At 36.3% G+C, this 23,536-nt stretch overlaps 1 protein-coding gene across 5 annotated transcripts in view; it reads right to left on the bottom strand.

Annotated features, from left to right (window-relative positions):
- The window catches only part of Katnal1 (katanin catalytic subunit A1 like 1), a 77,462-nt gene that overhangs the window by 6,046 nt on the left and 47,880 nt on the right, over positions 1-23,536 (bottom strand). For all 5 annotated transcript variants that reach the window (XM_078016158.1, XM_078016160.1, XM_005317068.5 and 2 more), the window contains 4 exons: positions 18,216-18,374; positions 17,144-17,270; positions 14,630-14,764; positions 1,162-1,288 (listed from right to left, as the gene is read on the bottom strand). In XM_078016158.1, the coding sequence (XP_077872284.1) occupies positions 1,162-1,288; positions 14,630-14,764; positions 17,144-17,270; positions 18,216-18,374 (548 nt within the window). The remainder of the gene's footprint in view (positions 1-1,161; positions 1,289-14,629; positions 14,765-17,143; positions 17,271-18,215; positions 18,375-23,536) is intronic.

Genomic DNA, 23,536 nt, shown 5'->3' with positions numbered 1-23,536 from the left:
TTTATGATGCTACTTAGAACTTTCTGCTTCAGAGACATCCTGAGGTTTCAAAAGAGATTAAAAGAGTATACAAAAGTCTTAAAGCATAAAATGTATAGTTAATGAACCACAGAAGTCTAGGCTGAGCTCAGATAATATTGAATTCTGCACTTCAAAAATAGCCAAGAAGTTTAGGAAACTGGAGCCAAATTTTGAAATACTGAATTGCACACTTGGAAATGAACATGTGGACAATATTTATTTAAGCCATATATATACTAGTTTGTCTATAGCCTAGTTAGAAGGGGTAAAATGAGAAACCCCTCTTTCTGGAATATGAATATATAACAATATGAATATATACATTGAGTGGATACAATTTTCTACAAGGGAGTATTTGTAGGCAACAAACAGTATCAACTCTGGCATCCCCTAATCCTATTTGCAGTTCTATTTGACCAATTACAAAGAAATACAAAGTTTGGAGAAACAGATAATTGACAGTCACCTAAGAGGAAGGCCAAGCCAATCAAAACTTCAAACATTACTACACTGACAATAAAAAACTATTGTGAGCTTACTATATGTCACTAAACTTAGATGCACACAGGAAAAACACTAGCAGAAAAAAACCAGATGTTCAGACTTAAGCTACTTTGAAGTCAGTGTAAGTACAGTTAAATAAGAGCTGAAATAAAAAAATGAGTGATGTGAATTGTCTAAAAATTATTTTGCTGCTAAACTGAAAGAAAAATTTTAAAAATGGGTTAATATTTGTTCTATAGCTTAAACTGATCAAATTTTTTGTTCATCACATGTGGACTAATAATATCAACCATAACTAAATGATATTACATTATACTAATTGGGCTAGGCTCCAACATAGAGCTAAACTGACTGTGGGTCGTTGAAGTCATTATTATCAAGTTGAATATACAATTTAAAAAAAAAAAAAAATCAAAGGACCAAAACCATAAGTGACCACACTGTTATGTAATCATTAACCTAACAGTAACCAATAAAGCTATACAGAATTTTTTTCCCACAAATAAGAAAAATCTTCAAAGAAATGGGTAATTGCTTTTAAGTTAATGGCTAACTACATTGACTTTAAGACAAGTTCTCCTGAAAAATCTGTAACAATGTCTAGGATCACAGATCATTAAAAAAAAAAAAAAATACCTGCAAACGTTAGTTATATCAGCACCAGAATAGCCCTCAATCTTCTCTGCTATATCTTCCAGTTGAATATCAGGATCTAACTCAACTTCACGAAGATTGATCTTCAGAAGCTCAGCTCTTCCTTTGGCTGGAAAAACATTTTTAGTTGTTAGAGATACAAATCATTTTCCCAACAAATTAAATATTAATTTAGAAAAAGAAAAAACAAAAGCAGAGCAGAATCAAGAACTGTGAGCCCACCAGTATCACCAATTCACTATATAACTCAGGCAATCAGTCACCTGTGCACATTTGGCAATAACTAAAAACTGAAACATAACTACATTTTCCTTATCGACTGTGAGGATACCTGCTATGAGAACAAAGGATCTGAGATCTCCTATGACAACATAAATATCAATGTATTTCAGCACTAGCAATGCTTCTAATAAAATATATTTGGCCTACACTTACAAAACTAGACTGTATGCAGTATAAATCCTATATATTATTCTGTTCACCTTTTAGTATGATACAGGAAAAAAATTCCAGAACTTTCATCAGTAGTTTTATTAAAAAAAAAACACTAGAAATAAGCAATTTTCATAAGCTCACTATTACATTTTTTTACATAATGAGACAGCCCAGAGACATTTGATATTCCTGTGCAACTTAAATGTGTATTGAGTCAATGCAAAAAAAAATTTTTTTTCAGTGCCGAAGGTCGAAAACAGGAACTTGTGCTTGCAGAGCAGATGATAACTCCCCAACCCCTAGATGACTTTTTAAATAACCAATCATGTTTGCTATATCACTATGGCTTTTAGTGGCACATTTGCTTAATACAGTATTATTCATAATGAACTTATCTAGCTCTATGTTATTTCCTAAGATAATAAATAAAATTTAATTTTCTTGAACTTTTATTTTGAAAAGATTCTAAACTACTACCTTTCATCAGGATTTGCCATTGTTAACATTAACTGTCCACCTCTCCCCAACCCTTTTGAACTAAGAACTGACTATAGTATGATTATACTTCACCTTAAATTCTTTAGCATGTATCTCCAAAGAACAAAGGTATACATATAATTATCACCCTCATTAGGAAATTTAACACTGGTATATTACTAACATCCAAAACACAATTCAAAGTAAAATATTACCATTTGCCCCAGGATTTTGTAATATTCACAAACCATCATATATTGTATTCAGTTACCATGTCTCATTAGTCCTCTTTCATGTAAATAGTTCCCCCATGTTTATTTTTTGTTTATTTTGTCTTTCATGACATTGACAATTCTTCAACTGATCTTACGGAATCAAAGCATTCCAATAAAGATCCTAAAAGGTCTGTTTGTGGAACCAAACAGGCAGATACTAAAATGTTTATGGAATTGGAAAGAACCAACAACTAACTATCAGAACACTCTGGAAGAGAAATAGCAAGATAGGAAGAGTTGCTCTATCAATTTATAAGATGTACTGCAAAGCAACAGGATTCAAATCAGTGTAACATTCTTTATTAAAAAAGATTTTAGTTTTAGATGGACACAGTATCTTTATTTTATTTTTATGTGGTGCTGAGGATCAAACCCAGTACCTCATGCATGCTAGGTGAGCACTCTACCACTAAGCCACAACCTCAGCCCAGTATAACATTCTTCAGAGACAGACAAAATAATTAATGATATAGAATTGGAAGACTAGAAGCAGATCAGAGCTCATACTGTGGACAGAGGTTGTTCAGGCAACAGTGGTTAGGAGTGGCTTTTCAATTAACAATGCTACAACAACTATCTACAGGAAAAAATGAAGATTGTATTATACCTCATACTGTACACAAAAATTAGTGCTGACATATTACTTTTAGGAAATGATCAGAATCTTAGAAGATAATTCTGGAAAAATATCTTAATATTCTTAATGTTTTCAAGATACACATTCAAAAACAGAATAGAAAGGAAAAGACCAATAAACTGGCCACATTTAAATTACTTCTATTCCTCAAAAGACAGTATTAAATATAGTGAAGACAGCCAGCCTAGAGTGTATTTATGACATACATAAGTAACAAGGGACTTATATCCAGAGTGTTTTAAAAAACTTCTACAAATCAATAAGAAAGAGGCACACTACCCAATAGAAATATAGGTAGAAGATCTGAATAGATATGACACAAAATCCAAGCAGACATATTATATAAAGAGAGAGATGGCCAAATTGTTAAATAATTAAGGCAATGCAACTTAAAACACAATGAGATAACACTGCACTCCAACTGACTGGTAAAATTTAAAAGCATGGCAATTTATCAGGTGTTGGAAAAATATGAAACAACAGGAACTCTCCTACACTCCTGGTAAGAGTGTAAAGTGGAACCACCACATTGGAAAACATATTGGATTTATCCACTAAAGCTGCAGCTGGCAATATGATCTAGCAATTTACTACTAAGCCATAACCCTCCATCCTGGCCTGAAGAAACTCAGGCATTTCTATACATGTAAAAGAAAGTTCATATTAGATCATTTATAATAATCTATAATGGAAAACAATCACACAGCATTAAGCAAATAACATAATGAAGAAATTGTGCTATAATCATAAGATGGATATTAAGGGCTGAATTCTGTCTCCCTCAAATTCGTAAGTTGAAGTTCTAACCTTAGTTCTTCAGAACATCACTGTATTTGACGAAGGGGCCATTAAAGGGCTATGAAGGTTATATGAGCCCATGACTGGTGTCTTCATGAGAAGAGATTAGGACACAGACACACTTGATAGAAGACGACAGGAAAACATCTGAGGAAGGTGGCAATCTGACAGGTAAGGAAGGAGGCCTCAGAATGGAACCAGCTCTACTGACACCTTGATCTTGAACTTCTCAGGCTCCAAAAGTATATACCAACTGCTACAAAGGTGCTGTGTTCCTGATGCCCACATAAGAACTCCTAATTTTAACAAAAAAGTGTCACTATTTAGTGTTCCACATGTAGCAAGTGAACAGTGGTGAACGAATATTATTTAATTTCTTGGTTCCAATATTCAAATACCATTGCATTTGGAAATTACTCTGTTTGATCCTAAGAATCTAATCACCAAGTTTAATATAATGTATTCTTACACGTAAATAAAGTTCCAGAAAGCTGATTTCAAAAGAACTTTGGAACATAAACCCACACCTGAGAGACGACCTGGTAATTCTGAAGCATGGTAGGAAGCATCCTCTTTTACTCTAGAATTGTGACTTTGGGGTAATTAACTTTTAATAGCAGCTGTATCAGTGATTTGTTAGAAGATTCTAAGATTTATCAGCTCTGTAAACCTGAGTGATATTTAATAACCTTATAATATGATTTAACAAGGGATTAATGTGTTAATAATAGTGTAAAGAACTGCCATTGCGGCAGAATACAACTGACTCTAGGATTGCTGTATGTGTACACATGGATGTATAACCAATGTGATCCTGCAATCTGTACACGTGGAAAAATGAGAATTCATACCCTATTTGAATCAAATGTATGATATGTCAAGATCACTGTATTGTCTTGAACAACTAATAAAAAAAAAAGTTTTCTCTTTTTTCACTTGGAAAAAAAAAAAGAATTGCCAATGCTATGTAACAAGGTCAATGCACATTCTAAATTCTAACAAACAAGATTAGAAGCACCACACACAATTCCTTATATCCACAGTTCCTCTTGAGCACAACAGGCAGTTCGGTGAAGGGGAGAGAGTGTGTTCTAGGGCCAGACTGGCTCACACGCCTGTTCTGTTGCCTCAGGTAGGAAACTTAACCTGAGTACCTCAGTTTCCTTATCTGTACAATAAAGATCAGAATAGAATCTGCCTCATCAAACTTTCATGAGGGTTAGATGAGTTAATACATTTTTTTGTAAAGCCTGGACCACAGTCAGCACTCAATAAATGCTCACTCCCCTACCCCTGCTGCCACCACCAGTCAATCAACAACCAGGACTACAAGGAGACTGCAAAAACCCAGAATCCCCTTCTGTGGAAACCAACACTAATGAAACACACGAGGAAGAGAAGGGAAGTTCACAAGGAAGACAATCCAAGGTGATAAGGGCTGCTGGGGTAGGTATGTCTTAATGTTGGTTTTGAAAATTAGCACCAAGTAGAAGGGAAGAGAGAACAGCCCAGTAAATAGGAGCACCATAAACGACGACACAGAAGAAGAAAGATGTATGCTCCAGAATGGAAAAAAAGGTAAGTGGAAAATGAACAATGGAATACTGAGATACCTGAAGAAACACAGGACACATAGGGGTGAACCTGCAGTAAAAATAAGTAAATACATAAAATTACTCTTGCCCTGATATGACAGGAAGCTAGAATTACTCAGAATCTAAATACTATAATACCTTAGTAGTTTAGGGGGTTAATCTAAAAGCAAAATGTAATTAAATGAATATGCATAAAACGTACGGTAGAAAGTGACAAGAGACTTATGGTAAGGAAATTAGAGTTCCACCCACGCCCCTCATTCTGCCTTCTGTCAAGGAAGACAGAATGTATTTACCAAGATGGCTGCAAAGGATATCAGGCTGGCTTCACTTCTACTTCGTAGCCTTACCACTTAGTCCCCACCCAAAGGTTACCTGGTTCCCTCCCCTTGAATCCTGCTGGGCTTCTTCCCACAATATTTCAGAAGTGATACTGCATAGCCTCTAGGGCTAGGTCATAAATGCAATGTAGCTTCCAACTTATCTCAAAGAACATCCCCCTTTGGAGTCCTGAACCATCAGGGATGGAATCCGACTACCTGCTGATCACAGGGAAGGGCCTAGGCAACATGGGGGTTAAGTGCTCCAGAAAGACAGTCCCATGAAGCCCCAGAACAGGTGAATGAAACCACAGCCAAGGGATCCCAAGTCTCAGCTATGACGCAAGGCAGCATGGGACTCAGCCAGCCCTGCTGTGCCCCACTCTACATGAGCACAACACAGTATTGTCTTGAATCACTAAGTGTTGGATTGGTTTATTAAAGAGCAAGAGAAACTGATACACTGATACTTTCCTTACCACCTCAGTGTCATTCTCCACTCTAAAAATACTATGCAGAGCTCCCACATCCCACGTGCTATTGCCTTCATGGCAGCGAGGCTCAGTCCGTGCCTGCCTTCGAAGGCCAGTGTTGGTTCTCTACAACATTCATATTTCCACAGTACCCAGAACAAATGTCTTGCAGATAGCGATGAGCCAAATAAACACCTGTTGATGGATTAACACATATGAAAGAAAAATTTAGAAGGGGCAGAGTTCTAATGATGATAATTGCTTGGGAACCTTTAGGAGAAAGCGTGTTCCACAGTCATCAGGCAGTCAAGCTTCAGACCTACAATGAGCCAAGTGATTAGCTATAATGGGTATCGCTGTTTCATAGGGGAGGGAAGTCCTTGTCAGCCAAATTTATTTTCTTTTATACTTCCAAGGGAAACTGAATTCCCACATTTATACCATAAAGTATGCCTTTCCTCACAAACTTAAGCTTGCCTCAGAAATTCAGAAAAGTACTGTCATCAACTATTTTTCTAATTACATTTTTTCTCTTTACTATATCAAGCTAAAGTTCAAAGTACAAAACTTGAATGATACAATAATAGTTCAGGTAATAAAACTTTTATCCCCCCACAATGGAATACTGAGATACCTGAAGTATCTAAAGTATCTAATAAAATACTAATACCTGGGTTATTAGTATTTTATTAATGATCACTATATAATGGCAGTTAAAATTAAAACTCATTTCATATACACCAGATACCATGCATACATTTTGTTTAGAAAACAAGGAAGATGCACAAAGGGAAAAGAGGAGAAAGAGAAGAAACATAAAATCAGAAATGAGAACAAACCACTCAAATTTCAAAATTCATGTGACTAATGTAATAGAGAAGCACATTAAGCAGTTACTTCTAGGAGATACAGTATCCTGGGACATCTTGTTTTCTAAATCTAATGATTTCCGTTACTGCTTTAAATAAGCATATTATTCATGAGCTAAATTAGTAAATTAAGAACTACTTTAAGAAATAGAAAAGTTTTCTTTTTAAGTAATAAGGATATTAGGGGCTGGGGATATAGCTCAGTTGGTAGAGTGCTTGCATGCACAAGGCCCTGGGTTCAATCCCCAGCACCGAAAAAAAAAAAAAAAAAAAAGATGTGTAAAAACATTATAAGACAAAATATGGGAGCTAAAAATCTACTAACTATGTTATACGGCCTTGATGTCTGTCAACAAATATGTTATAAAAATTAAGTTTCAAAATTCATAAGTGAGCCAGGCACAGAGGAGCATGCCTAAAATCCCAGCAGCTCATGAGGCTGATGCAGAAGGATCACAAGTTCAAAGAAGCCAGCCTCAGCTTCAGCAATTTAGTAAGGCCCTAAGCAACTTAATAAGACCCTGTCTCAAAAAAAAAAAAGGTAGAGAAGAGGGGCGGGAGGCTGGCGATATGGCTCAGTATGCGGCCCTGGGTTCAATCCTGGTGTAAAAAAAAAAAATCTTATGTGAGGCGTCTGTTTTCAGTCATGAATACCTGTACTAGACTTGCCATCCTATGATAAACAATTACAAAATGAGGAGAAATATAAGAGGCAACGTTTTCATGTATTAGCCAACAGACGGTAGAGAATTTTAAGACTTTTTGTAGCTCTGTCTGTAATCTGAGTATCTACCAGAATACCAGAACACCCTTTAAATGAAAACAATAAAACCCAGACCCCTATAACATAGAGCACACAATAAAAATTACTGGACACATTAAGGAGCTAAGAAATGGGATGAGGATAAAGCTCACTTGGCAGAGTGCTTGCCTTACATGCATGGGCCTTAAGTTCAATCCCTAGCACCACCAGCAAAAAGAAGGAAGCTAAAAAATATAGCCCATAATAAAAAAAATTTAAAAATAGACAAGAGAAACAGATAATCTAAAGTCTACTTAGCTGACAAAAAAGTATAAAGCAGTTAATATTAGGTAGATTATCTATGTCTACATAACCAATTTACTGTCCTTACAGTTTCTATGAATCAAGAATTTGGATACAGCTTAGCTAGGTTTTAGCTTGGGGTCTGTTGATGGCTTATTTTATGTCAGCATGACTGGACCATGGTACCCAAATATTCTGCCAAACTTTATTCTGGATATTTTGGTGAAGATGTTTTAGACAAGATTAACATTTAAATTAGTGGGCTCTAAGTAAGGGAGACTATCTATCCTCCATAATGTTAGTAGCCTCAACCAATCAGCTGAATAAAACAGAATAAAACACTGACTTTCCCTTAGGAAGCAGGGATTCAGTCAAGAGCTGGCCTTCAGGCTTGAACCACAACATCAGTTTTTCCTGATCTGCCAGCCCACTCTGCAGATTTTAGACTTATCAGCCTCTGTAATTGTGGGAACCAATTCCCTAAAACTAATCACCCCAACCCCCAATACACACCACTGTCCCATTGGTTCTGTTTCTCTATAGAATCTTTACAAAGGGTGCCTCATGAGTTTGTGGTCAATTTACAAGTCAAGACTACAGTCACCTAAAGGTAGCTCACCCACATCACTGGCAAGATGTTGCCAGCTATTGATGGAAGACTTCACTTCCCATGGGAGCTTCTCCACAGGCTGTTTAAAATGTCCTCATGGCATGGCAGCTAGATCCCCCAATAATTCAAGAGAGGAAGAGCCATGCAGAAATTATTCTTTTTAGATCTAGCTTCAGAAGCCACTTATTCTATTCCTTTGAAATAGATCATTAAGTCCAATCCATATTCAAAGAGAGGGGAATTAAGCCCCACTTTTTGAAGGGAATATGTTAAAGAATTAAAGGAAAAGAAACAAAATAAATGAGCCAGTGATGAAGAATCCCAGCAAAGTAATGGAACTAAAACTTAATAGACTAAATTTGCAAAATAGAATATCTACAATAAAATATTCCCTAGGCGGAATGAAAACAGATTGGAAATGGCAGAAAAATGGGTCAGCAAATACAAAGACAGATGAACAGAAATTATTCATTTTGAATAAAAAAAAAGATTAGAAAAAATTTTAACACAGCTCTAGTGACCTGTGCAAGAATATCAAAATGTCCAACATGTACATGCAGGATAATAAAAAGAAAACCCCAGACACATATCAGAGTCAACCTGCTGAAACATGAAGATAGACAGACTATCTTAAAAACAACCAGAGAAGATAACATCTAAAGAAAATACCAACCCATTTTCTATAAACATACACTATCACATGCCATCATTTCTTGAATAATAATTTCAAGGTAAATGAAAACAAATGCCCAAAGACTGGACAATGAATGCTTATAGCAGCTTTATTCCCAACAGCCCCGAATTAGAAACAATCCAAAATATCCATTCATAAATGTCATGGTTTGCATATGAGGTGTCCCTCAAAAGCCCCTGTGTTAATGCAGGAATGTTCGAGGTGAAAATGTCTGCACTAGGACAGCAGTAACCTAATCAGTTCACCCTGATTTGAATGAACTAACTAGATGATAACTATAGGCAGGTGGGGTATGGCTAGAGGAGATGAGTCACTGGGAGTGTGCTCTAGAAGAGTTCATCTTCACTGAGCCACCTTCTCTCTTTCTGCTTCCTGGCTGCCATGCCTGGACTAGCTCTCTCCACCACATTCTTCTGCCATGATGTTCTGCTTCACCTTGGACCCTGAGCAATGAACCCAGCTGACCATAGCCTAAACCTCTAAAACCATGAGCCAAGAGAAACTTTTCCTCCTTAATCTTGTCAGGTATTTTGAACACAAATACACACCAAAAAAAAAATAAAAATGTGGTCTATCAATATAAAAACACTACTTACCAAGAAAAAATAACAAACAATACGGATGAAACTCAAAATATTATTACTCTGGATGAAAATAATGAGCCACAAAATTATACAAACTAGTGGTTGCCTGGGGAGGAAGGTATTGGGGAAAGAGGGAAGGATGGATAGCAAAAGGGCAACAAAATCTTTTCAGGGTGAAAGGTATGTTCCACAACTTCATTGTGGTATGGTGCCATGACAGCACATAACTATTAAACTCAATGACTTTTAAATAGATGAAGTTTGTTCCTGTTTGTGGAACAGGAAGCTCTGGATGCTGTTCCCAACCAACAATGAGAAGAAGACCAAGACTTAACAACAATAAATGGTTCAGAGGCTTATATGAAAAGTCCAAAAGCCAACCAAGAAGTCACAGCATCTCAGGTAAGCTCAAAGCCTATGACTAAGGGAGTGAGAACATCACGGAAAAGGGTGAGAAAGGCTGCTTCATTTCAGCTGACTCAGCTCTTCACTGAGCCAACACAGCTCCCTGTAATTAGGAAGAAAATCCCAACTTGCAGTTTCCAGAGTTGGAAGGAAAAGAAAAGGGTAGAACACACACCCAACATTTCAGCTTTCCAGGGTGCTGCCCAAAGACTTGGTTTTTGCTTCATCAGACTTGAAGTACAGAGAAGAAATAAACATGACCTTGGATGCCTGAGAACAGTTTATGATACCACAGACCAAAGTCGGCACAGCTTCATGACTACTCCCTTGGGAGAGAAAGAGCAGAGTGAGATGTACATTCCGGTTGTTGAAGGGGCTTTCCAGAGACTGGTTTCTATCTCACTTGGTTTGGGGCACTGATGGAACTGGCAGACCTTAGAGGCCAGTGGGGCCATGAAAAACAGGTGTCTTGTCTCAACATTAGAGAGCCTACAATACCACAGACAGACACCAGAGGGAGCAAGAGAACAAAACTACCTGAAAAATCAGTAAACCTCTCTCATTGGGAAATTACAAAAATCCAGAGAGGAAGCATCCCCACAAAAAGGTTTGAGAGGGCTCCAGAATCGAAGGTAGGCTGACTGGTGAATCTCTTCCCCTGTTAAGTTATTCCACAAATACTAGAAGAGGATGACTATTCTCTCAAATGCGCAAATCAGGACAAAAAATAAAAAGGCATATGAAGAAACAGAGAATGTGGCCCAATCAAAGGAAAACAGTATCAATGAACCAACTCTTAGGTAAAGGTAATTCATAAATCTTTTTTTAAAAGAATTCAAAATAATAATCTTAAAAGAAACCTGGTGTTAAACAAAAATATGGATGAACAACTAAATGAATCATGAAAACAATGCAAGAACTAAATAAGAATTCAACAAAGAAAAACTTTAAAAAGAACCAAACAAATTCTAGAACTGAAGAATATAATAACTGAATTGAAAAATTCACTAGAGGGAATCAACAGCAGATTTGATCAAGAAGAATCAGTGAACTCAAAACTGGTGGCTGGAAATTACTGAGTCAAGAGAAAAAAATTTGAAGAAAAGTAAAAAAGCCTAAGGAACTTATGGGACAATATGATAGACCAATATGAATATTATGAGAATTCCAGAAGGATAGAAAGTGAGAAAGGGGCAGAGTGCTTATTTGAAGAAACAATGGCCCTACACTTACCAAATATGAAAAAAAATATATGCCAAATTCAAGAAGCTCAAAAGGATTTCAAGGAGAATGAACTAGAAGTTCACATTCAAATATATTCACATTCAAATACATTGTATCAACCATCAAAAGTCAAAGGAAAAGCCTTGAAAGTGTTTTTTTCACCTATAAAATAGTTCCCATATGATTATCAGCAGATTTTGTAAAAGAAACATAACAGGGTAGAAAGGCATGGCATATATTCAAAATATTAGAGGAGGACTTCCAACCAAAAAGATGGTACTAGGCAAAACTGCTCTTCCAAGAGAAACAGACTCTCCCAGATAACAAAAGCTAAGGAGTTCATCACTAGTATGCCTGCCTTCCAGAAATACACTACAGGGAGTCCTTCAAGTTGACACAAAAATATGGTAGGCAGCAACAAAAACAAACAAAAAAGGTAGGTAGGGGGGAAAACAAAGCTCTCTAGTAGAGATAAATATAGAGACAGGCAGAATCCTGTAATACTATAATGGTGGTATATGAACCACTTTTATTTTAGGTATAGAATTTAAAAGATAAAAGCATAAAATAAATATATAAAACTATGCAAGCCAGACTTGGTGGCACACATCTATAATCCCAGTGATTTGGGAGGATGAAGCAGAAAGTTCCCAAGTTTGAGGCCAGTCTCAGCAACTTAGCAAGACCCTCAGCAACTTAGAGAGACACTGTCTCAAATTAAAAAATAAAAGGACCAGGGATAATAATAGCTCAGTGGTAAAGCATCCCTGGTTCAATCCCCAATACCAAAAACAAACAAAAAAACCCAAAACCATGCATATTGTAATTGTTAAAATAACTACTAAAAAAATTAGAGCTAAAAATCCAAAAATGAGGGACAGCAAGAATGACAGACTAGAGATACGTAACCAATATTAAGAATGAAAACTGAGCCATTACCACAGATCCTATAGATTAAAAAAGGAAAGTCAAGTATGTGGATTTGTATTATGCCAGCTCCAGAAAAGCTGGCATTCAATTCCCTACAATTCTCCTCACTGCATATTTCCGAGTTAGCTGTAGTCCATGCAAGTCCAAGGCAGAAACGAATCAACTCTCACAGTTGATACACATTGTCACATAGGTATTGGTTTCCCCTTGTTAGTGGGGCAGCTCTTTTAGCTGCTGCTGTATTTCTTCCTTCAGCTTTTTTGACTCAACAAGCTAGGTATACATTTACCCAGCTTCTTTTATAGGAAACTCTGTCAAAGTTGGAAATCTTAGAAAAAAAGAGAGCCCAGTATGGGTTCTGATCTATCCTCCTGGGCTTCTATTCATCCCCACAGATTACAGTTTGTCATTACTTCAACCACTTAATATTCATCATCTGTTCCTGAGTGCCTCCACCTACTGACACTGAGTTGCAGACAGCAAATCAACAGCTTCACCTAAACTGTTTAGCCAGCATCCACATATATATTAGTTAAAATCCAAATAAATTTGGCAACTTAGTGGAAATTTATCAGTTCTTTGAAAGACACAAGTTACCAAAACCTACTCAAGAAGAAATAGTTAACTTGAAGATAGCCCTATATTTATTTATCCATTAAATATATTCAGAAAAAGACCCATACATAGTAAAATAATTTTCAAAAAAAAGTGCTGAAATAATTTAATGGAAAAAGAAAAGTCCTTTCAACAAGTGGTGCTAGAATAATTGTATAGACTATGAAAAAATAAACCCAACTCCACCATCTAACCATCCCTCGAGCTCATATACACATAATTAAATCAAGAGGGTTCACATATCTAAATATAGTTTCTTAAAGGAAATCCAGGAAACTCTGCAGCTTTAGGGTAAGCAAAAATTTCTTAAGACATGAAAAGCACTATCCATAGAAGAAAAATTTGACAGCAGGACTTCATCAAAATTAAATTTTTTCTGCTCATCAAAATATACCATAAAAAAATACAGCATAAAGATAAGTGAAAAGCAAACTACAAAACAGAAAATATCCACAAGACTGTTGAAGATCCTTACATAAAGCATTAATAAAACAACAAATAACTCAATTAAAAACGGGAAAGCTGGGCATGGTGCCTAACTCCTATAATCCTAGCTCTCTGGGAAGCCAAGGTAGGATGATCACGAATTTGAGGCCAGCCTGCTGAGCAACTTCGTAAGACCCTGTCTTTAAAACAAAACAAAAAAAACACCTGGAGGGAAATACCACATAAAAATATAGCAATATAACAATTAGAAATACAGCCCCTTCCAGCTTTCCTTCCCAACCACCATGAGCTGAAGAGCTTCATACCACCTCAAGCTCCCTGCCATAATGTTCTGCCTTACCTCAGGCCTAAAAGCATGGAGCCAGATAACCATGAACTGAAACTTCTGAATGTGAAATAAATCTTTCCTCCTTTAGGTTGCTTATGTAAGGTACTTTGTCACAGTTATGAAAAACTAACACAATGTCTAATGGAGGTTTAAATTAACTTGTAGTGGCACACAGAAACTTTCAAGGGTAATATAAATGTCCTATATCTTCAATGGGGCATTGATTAAAGTGGGAGATACATTTATCAAAACTTACTGAATTATTCACTTAAGACATGTACATTTTACTACATGCAAATTTTACCCCAAAATAGAAAGAAAAAAATCACTTATGAAAATTTGAACATCCATTAGGATGAAATTATGTTTTTCAAAGCAGCATATTTTTAAAAAGACCCCAAGAGAATGTCATTTTTAATCACTTAAAGTTTGAAGACTCTTCAAGTTCAAAGTAAAAACTTAATTGCTACCAAATTTATTAACAAAAATACTGTTCTGACTCTAAGAATTTCTCTAAAATAAGGTACTTCAATAGAGTACTGTGTGGCCTGTTTCCATCTACTACAAATTGGTTTTGTGATGCTACAAACTTATTTAAGCAGAATGACAATGGAATAAAGAGATAAAGAGAAAAGGGTAACAAGAAGTGACAGAAGAATTCAAGGTACAATAAAAGGAAGGTATCATACCTGTTGGGAGAGGTATATATATCCTTTTCTCTAATCTCCTTCGCAAAGCTTCATCAATGTCCCATGGGAAATTGGTAGCAGCCAATACCATAACCATTTTGGAAGGATCATCATTTTCTAAAGCTCCTCCAACTCCTAGACACATTAAGAGAGGAAAGGCTGTCACTGTTTTTATTACAGCCCTTTATTATTTTATTCAACTAACATTTCTATCATAGCGCTTGTGGCAGAATTGGTGACAAAATGAGACACAACAACAGATAACTACAAAACAAGGAAGTAAAAAAATTCACAAAATCTTGTTCACGGTTCTAATGCAGTAAGAAAAACTAAATTTTCTAAAAAAATAAGTATATTTCTTCTGAAAAGACATCAGATACTAGTCCATTTCTTTTTCTTTCTCTAGCTATATACTCATACCTTTTTCTTTCGAGACAGGGTCTTGAACTAGATTCAAATTTGCGACACTCCTGCCTTGTCTCCCAAGTCACTGGGATCACAGGCATTAACCACTATACCCGGCTTCATTCTTTTTTTTAACCACAAATTTCCTCAAAAATTATTTTATTTTAGTTCTGAGTCTAATTTAAATACTGTTTACTTTTATAACCAAATCAACTACAAGTATGTACAAAGAGTCTGCCTTTTCAGAGTTAAAATTTAAGAAATATAAATAAAATTTCAGGTCAAAGTAGAGTAGAGAAAGGGAAATGGGGGAAGGGAGGAGGGAAAGGAAAGAAGTACTGGGGACTGAAGTGAAGCGAATTATATTCCATGCACGTTTGATTATGTCAAAATAAACCCCTATATTATGTATAAGGCATTGAAAAGAACATTAAAAGATTTTAGATCACATAACTGAAACTCTGGAAATAATGGGTGAATTATACAGAGTGCTTGCCTAGCACACGTGAGGCACTGGGTTCAAACCTCAGCACCACATAAAAATAAATACATTAAAGTAAAGATATTGTGTCCATCTATAACTAAAAATATTCTTAAAAAAAATAAAAAACCTCACAAACTTTACTGATACGATTTTCTAGCCTGGTATAATAAATTAGTGGTTTTAGAGCCACCAAGTTTAATATGCATTTTCTTAATAAATTAATACTAAAATTCCTATTTCAGTCCTATCCCAAAGAATCAAGCTGTCCAACTGATAATCAACCACAGTCACAAACACGTCTCAATGAAATTTTGCTGATTAAATGTGTATTCAGTTTTTTTTCCCCAATTTTGAACAACTAATACTCTCCCCTACACCCTTCCTGTAAAACATAATACAGCTGCTCCTTTCTCACATACTTAAGCAAAAGTTAAAATGGCAAACTGAGGAAAAGACACTACATATAACACACCATAAATATTAAGTATTCATGGTCAGTGGGTAACTATTTGAAACAAATACTCTGGATATTTTTTAATAGCTTTTAATCTTTTCTCATGGTGCATACCACGCACTAGCAGAGGAAGCAGCACCTCTAAGCTACCCAATGCCTTTTTTTCTTTGTCTGGACAACCCTAACCAATGCTTCAAAGCCCAACTCATCTATCCCCTTCATGACTCCCTTAGTCTGGGTGGTGAGACTCCTACTGCGTTTTCACTGCACTCAGAGCTTACTTCTACCACAGAACATATCAGCATGTATTACAAATTTTCTCATTGGTTGTCTGCTTCCTGGCTAAAAGTGGCTCTCAAAATTTTCAGTCTCAGAACCCTTTTACAATCTTAAAAATTCTTGGGAGTGCCAAAGAGCTTTTGTATGTGTGGAGTATATCAGGTCGCGGTTTCGTTCCCTGTACGGGCCACCAAATGCCACAGTCTGGCTGGGCACAATTCAGGAGCCACTTGTCAAAAGAAACGAACTTTATTTTTAGAACCACACAGGCCAAACAAAACAGCTCCTCAGGAAAAACCCTCAGAGCCCAACTGCTACCACCTGGTGTTACTGATATTCACCATTTATAAATTAAATTTACAAAATATGATTATTTTAATAATATATCCATGAATAGTTGACATAAATGACATATTTTGTGAAAATAAGTTTAGTAAAAAGAGACTTTTTAAAACATTTTAATGTCTGACTCAACAGAGAACAGCTGGATTTTCACATCTGCTTCTGGTTTCTACCTTTTCTGCTACTCCTAGGACTCATAGTCTCTGAAAAACTCCACCATACACTTGTGAGAGAATGAGAGTAAAAAGACAAAGTCTTGATATTACTATTAAAATAGTTTAGGCCTTGCAAAGCCTTTCAAGGGGTCTCAAGGACCCCTAGAACTTTAGGTCACACCTCTAGAGCCTCTGCTGTCACAGAGACTCCTTGAAGGCTTCGGAGGTCCTGTACTAATTCACCAACAGATGAACAAGTGGGTGGGTACATAAGTAGTTAAAAATAAATTCAGACTTCCTTTTAGTCCATTCTCTGAAAACATCCAAAGTATGATTTTATGCAAAGCTAAAAACGTAAAGATACCAGTTTTGAAACATAATTAAATATCAATTACCATCCATCTGAATTAGGAGCTCAGACTTGACTCTGCGACTTGCCTCATGCTCATCAGAAGTTCCTCTTCGGCTACAGATAGAGTCTATTTCATCAATGAAGATTGTGGTAGGGGCATAAAACCTAGCCTTTGTAAAAATATTTTAAAGAAATTATTCATCTATCTCATAAAATAATTTGAATATTTTTAAAATATCATTTTTTTTCCTTTTAAAATAAAGCAAATGAAAGTTGAAAACCTAACTTTCAACTTCAAAGCCACCACAATCTGGTTATTAACAGAAGTTAAATCAATTAGATAAGTAAAACTTTCTAAAACTGAAAAAGTTATATGGTTGGTAAAGTTGGATGATAGAATAGTATGGTGAATCCCCATGTAGCTTTTTTTTTTTTTTTTTTTGGGTGATGCTGGGGATTGAACCCAGGATCTTGTGCATGCAAAGCAAGCACTCTACCAACAAAGCTATATCCCCAGCCCCTCACCATACTATTCTACTTTTGTGTTTGGTAATATCCATAATGAAAAAAGTTTGAAAGATAAATCAACTTCTATCCTCAAACATGCATTCTTTTTGTGTGTATGTGTGGTGATGGAGATTGAACCCAAAACAAGCACTCTACCAACTGAGCTATATCCCCAACCCACATGCATTCTTAATTATTACAAATCCTTTCTGAAAAAGGACCAAGTTTTAATGCTACATCAGTTTCTGATGAAATGATCTGTGCTATTTAATATATATATTAAATACATATAAAAATATTCTTCTGCTCCACCAATCTTCTAGATATCCAGAAACACTATCCAGTTGACCTATATACAGCCAGAATCTCTTCTACTCTCACTGAGCAAGACACTAGATGGCCCTCTTCAGAGAGAAAGACACACTGAAGAACATCAACTACCTCACAAAACCCACCGCCCCATTGCTCAAGGCGGGTGTATGTCCAGAACTACTGAAATATAACCACAAGCCCTTTTTGAAAAGATTCCTAGGGGAATGGACCTAGAATGTGGGGCCACCATATGCCCACACAAATAGTACTTTAAATCTGAATTCACCATCACTCACCATTTCAAACAACAGACGGACTAACTTCTCAGATTCACCTCTGTATTTAGATGTCAGTGTAGAAGAAGAAACATTGAAAAATGTTGTGCCACATTCAGTGGCAACAGCTTTTGCCAGCATAGTCTTACCAGTGCCTGGGGGTCCAACCATCAGCACACCCTGAAATTTCAAAAGATGAATTAAATGATTTTTCAGATTAAAATACTTTTTTTATAAATTATCATGTCGAAGTACATAAACACAGCTGTCACAGTAAGGTCACAGTACATTTGGCAGGAGTATCATTTTATAGATAGAAAAAAAGTGAAGCGTGATTGAAGTAAGTTTCTATACTGTGGGGAGAAAAAGCCAGTAGATAAGTTATAGGAAACAGGTGACAATTACAGGAGTAAGTTCCTGAGGAGATGAAATAATAATAACCATGTAAAAATTCACTGATCTTCAAGACATCAGAGGGTTGGTTTTCTTAAGGCATTTTCATTATTCACTGATTTGTTTTTGTAGAATACTTAATGTATTTGTTTTCAAATGTAAGAAGCAGTTCAAGGTTAGTTTTTAGTATGTATTTAGTGGCTCTTTTATGATTAATACTATTTTATTTATACTACATTAAGCTGACACAATTCTAGTTAATTTGATTATGTTGGAATGACTAGTAAATTTCACTGCTACCTTATTACCTCAAATGCATCTTAATTTTTTTGACTAAAAGATATATATTATAGATGAATATGGAAGGTAGGATTGGTCCCTTACTGAGGGCAAGAAATGTTGGGTTCAACATGTCACAGAAAATGTCTTTTTTATTTTGAGGAAAACTGCTCTCAGCCTGTGAAGTTTGGCCCAACTCTGCATAGGTGGTGTCAGAAATGGCCACATAAGCCTTCAGTTGAGCCTGGAATCTGGGAGTCATACAACTCATCCCTCTCCCTTTCCCTATATCACACTTTTTCTCAAAACTTCTTACAAATCCAGGCCAAACAGTCAGTGCCATGGCTCTGAATACTGTGACAGCCTCTTCATTATATTCCTTACCTCTCTTCAGCTATGTCCACCTCCAACCAATCAATCCTCCTGCTACTGGAAGAGCATCTTTCTATGTTTGCAAGTCATCTCCAGATAAAGCTCTTCGATGACTCAGTATCTTTAGCATGACACATAGGGCTCTTCAAGAAAGGCAGCTACCCCCAGCTACTCAGCAGTCTTTTGTTACATGACCCATAGAAACACTCTATGCTTCAGCCATATGATTCCCCAAACACACTACATCCTCCTACACCTTTCACGTTTGGATAGACAACCATTCTGCCTTAGGGACTTTCCTCGTCACATTTGCGTACTGAACTCTGGTGTCTTTCAAGTCTCGGCTCAGAGGTACCTGCTCTGGAAACCATCCTGATATTCTCCATCACAGATCTAGTTACTCCTCTCTGCTGCCACAGCAGCATGTTTACTACCACACTGTCCTGTGGAACAAATACTGCACGCAATACACTGCATCTGTAATAATAAATATTTATCTGCACGAAGACCATGATTTCCTGTGGGCTGTTATTTAATCATTTTGGTCCTCTGCACTTAGCCTATCACTTGACACGTGGTAACTAATAAATATGTATTTCCCCAAGGTACATTTACTGAATCCTTATGAAGTGTTAGGCCCTGAGGATACATGGTTGACCTAGTCAGAAATCACACATAAATCTTTAAGAAAATTTTAAATTTAATGGGGGAGAGAGATAAATAAATTACAGTGCAGTTTAGAAAGTGCTGAGGTAGGCCTGGTGGATGAATAGAGCCTCAACATAAGAGTGACTCAGGCATACGTATATATTTGAGCCGCTGAGAAATACAGCAGTCTACCTTCTGGGCAAGTCCTTATCTTCTTAGTATCATTTTAAGTGTTGCCTTGGAAAAAAAAAGTGACATAATTTGGACTTAAAATTTATAAGGAAGGCCTATTATTTTTGTAGAGAAAATTTCATCCTAGAGATATTCATTTTTGAATGGCACTGAATATCCTTGTCCTGCACCTCTCTCAATAACTTCATCCCCTTGGGAGTCTGAGGCAAGAGGATCAGAAGTTCAAAGCCAGCCTCAGCAATTCAGCAAGCCCCAAGTAACTTAGTGAGACCCTGTGTCAAATTAAAAAATAAAAAAAAAGGGCTAGGTTCAATCCCAATACCAAAACAAACAAACTTCAGCCCTGCATATCCAACACTAATGGTGTATTTCCACATGAATACTATACTAAATTCTCAAACTCAAAAGGAATTCATTATCTCTTTCCCCAGAAGCACCTCAGCTCTTGTTAAAGTTTCAACATCAACAATAATAAACCCATGTCTTAAGTTCTACATTTATGTCACCTCACTCTTTACCCAGAGGCAAAGTCTTGATATTATCTTTGCCCTGTCTCCTTCTTCACGTATATATTACATCTGAAAGCTTATCATTCTCCTCCATTAAATACAACTAGCATCTGTCACTTCTATTTTCATAATCACCATCTTAAGAGGCCCTTTGAGTTTAAAAGCCTAAACTACTGCTAACCACTTCTGAACCTGCTCTTTGCCTCTTGTCTTTTGCTACTCCTGGGAAGCAGGCTGTTCTTCCCAAACCCTCCCCGTGTAACTATGCTACCTTCCCTGCCCAAAGAATTCTTCCCAATGCCTACAAGAAAAGACTCAAACTCCCACAATTAATCTGGTTTCAACCTATCTTCCCATTTGAATCCTCCACTAATTATCTATTTAACTTTTACATAGTTCTAACTACTATCAGTATTGTAAGGCCTCTAACTCATTTAATCCTTAAAATATCCAGTAAGGGGCTGGGGATTTGGCTTAAGCGGTAACGCGCTCACCTAGCATGTGCAGAGCTCTGGGTTCCATCCTCAGCACCACATAAAATAAAGATGTTGTGACCACCAAAAACTAAAAAATAAATATTAAAAAAAACTTTCTCTCTCTCTTTAAAAAAAAAATCCAGTAAGATGTCTTTTATTGGGATTCTATAAACAAGGAAAAGAGGCATGAAGAAATGCAGTAAATTCTGAAGATAACAAAGCAAGAAAGTAGAAAGGGGCCGGAATTTGCACGGAGACAGTCTGGATCCAGGGTCTGTGCCCTTGATCAATACAGGTATACTGGAGACATTCAGGCTTCCGTTGTAGACTACTGCCATAAAACCAATGTTGAAATAATCAAGTCACACAGTTTTTGGTGTCCCAGTGCGTACACAAGGTATGCTTACATTATATTGTAGTTGTAAGTGTATACTAGCACTATGTTTAAAAAATGTACATAACTTAAATAAAAATACTTTGTTAAAAAAATGCAAATGATCATCTGACATGTTAGGAAAATAGACCCATTACACTTGCTTGACAGAGGGTTGCCACAAATCTTCAATTTATTTTAAGAAATGCAATATGTGCAAAGCACAATAAATCAAAGTGTAATAAAGTAAGCCATGTCTGTACCTTCTTGCTACCTCTCTTATAAAACTCCAACGTATCTATATAACATATTTATATTTTCTCACCTACCTTCTGCTGCTTACATCCTATTCCCCTCAAGTTCCAATATCAAATGAAATGTCTACCCCAACATAATAAAATTCTTGCAGTCCTCCAAATCCCACCGCCTCAGGCATGAAGCCTCTGGTAATCATGGCGAGTCTGCTCTCTGCTGAGCTCTGAGAGCACATGTGGCCTGCGGTACCCATCAGACTCCTCCGCTGTCTTTAACTGAAAGCCTCCTGCATCTGCCTAACGCTCCATCCAGGATGTTTCACAGACCAGGCACCATGTCTTGAAAATCCCATCTGTATTCTAAGTTCTCAACCAAGATCCTTATATATAACAGAGCTAGTAAGTATCTGATGGCTAAATAAAGAAATGACTTCACACCTGATATGGGAAAAAGTATGCTGGGGAGGGAGAGGTGTAATAAGCTGATAGATGTAATAAGCTCAGACACACTGAATTTTAAATTTTCTAAAAGAAAATAAAAGATCATGGCTATCACAACCTATCTGGACCTTAATTTTCTAGTGTCAAATTTGATAGGATGATCTCAAATGCTCATTTAAATCCTAAAATTCTAGAACTTAGATTTTAAAAACTTTTATAAATTTGATGTATTTTTGTGGTCTCTACTTTCACATCTTCTAAAATCTATTTACTGTCCCATTTTTTAAACTTTTATTTAATTTTTAGGGGTAACAAATTTCTAAATAACTCAAAAATCTCTTAAAAATGTCTAATATAACTTTTAAAAGTCAAAGTTCCATATCCTAGAATTTTATTTTTCTAATACAAGAATTCATTAGTCAGGAATAAGATTCATTGCAAATCAATGTTTACGATATTTTCTTAATCCACTGGACAATAAATACTACAAAAGCACATCAAGGAGAAATAAAATATGATTTGACTTTATCAGTTTTAACAGTGAAATAAACAGCTTAAAAGTTAATAGCTAAAGCGGGCACGGTGGTACACACCTGTAATCCCAGTAGCTTGGGAGGCTAAGACAGGAGGATTACAAGTTCAAAGCCAGCATCAGCAATATCGAAACCCTAAGCAAGTCAGTGAGACCCTGTCTCTAAATAAAACACAAAATAGGGTTGGGGTGTGGCTCAGTGGTCAAGTACCCCTGAGTTCAAGCCCCAGTACAAAAAAAGAAAATAGCTAAAGACCTCTATTAAGAAAAAAAAATTTATGAAAGTCAAGGTATGTTAAACTTTTGAAGGTTAAAAAAATGGTTGCAAATTACACTCACCTTTGGTCAGATACTTTTGCCCCTTGTCCCACATGTCACTATCACCCCAGCCTGGAAACTTTATCCTCTTAAGGATGTAACCTAAATGTCAGTTGGTAGGCCCTCCTTTGGGGAAGCTACCCAGAAGTAAAATGGATCTCATGTCAAAATATAGATCCTCTACTGCAAAACTCCTCTCCATTGATGATTTGACATAATAAAAATGATAGTTTTATTAAATAATAAAATGTCCATTTTCTTTACTTCAATTTTATTAACCTCTATGATTCTAGATAAATAGAATACTAAATCCTCTAATATTCTTGTATAGTTAAGCAATTTGAAAAAAAAAAAAAAAACCTATAATGTTGCCCTATCATGAAAATCACAGGGTAGATCAAAGAGAGAGGGTGACAAAGAAGCTGGAAACTTCAACTGGCAGACCACAAATTCAGAAGGAATTAAGGACTGACCTCACAACCACCAGAAGCCATATATAGGCATCACTATTTGGCTACCCCCAACATCTGTGCTTGTTTTTAATGTTGTTTTGTT

This window comes from Ictidomys tridecemlineatus, chromosome 6 (genome assembly GCF_052094955.1).
Source record: "Ictidomys tridecemlineatus isolate mIctTri1 chromosome 6, mIctTri1.hap1, whole genome shotgun sequence".
Lineage (NCBI taxonomy): Eukaryota > Metazoa > Chordata > Mammalia > Rodentia > Sciuridae > Ictidomys > Ictidomys tridecemlineatus.
The sequence above is the reverse complement of the archived record's forward strand: the minus strand, read 5'-3'. Positions and strand labels throughout refer to the sequence as shown.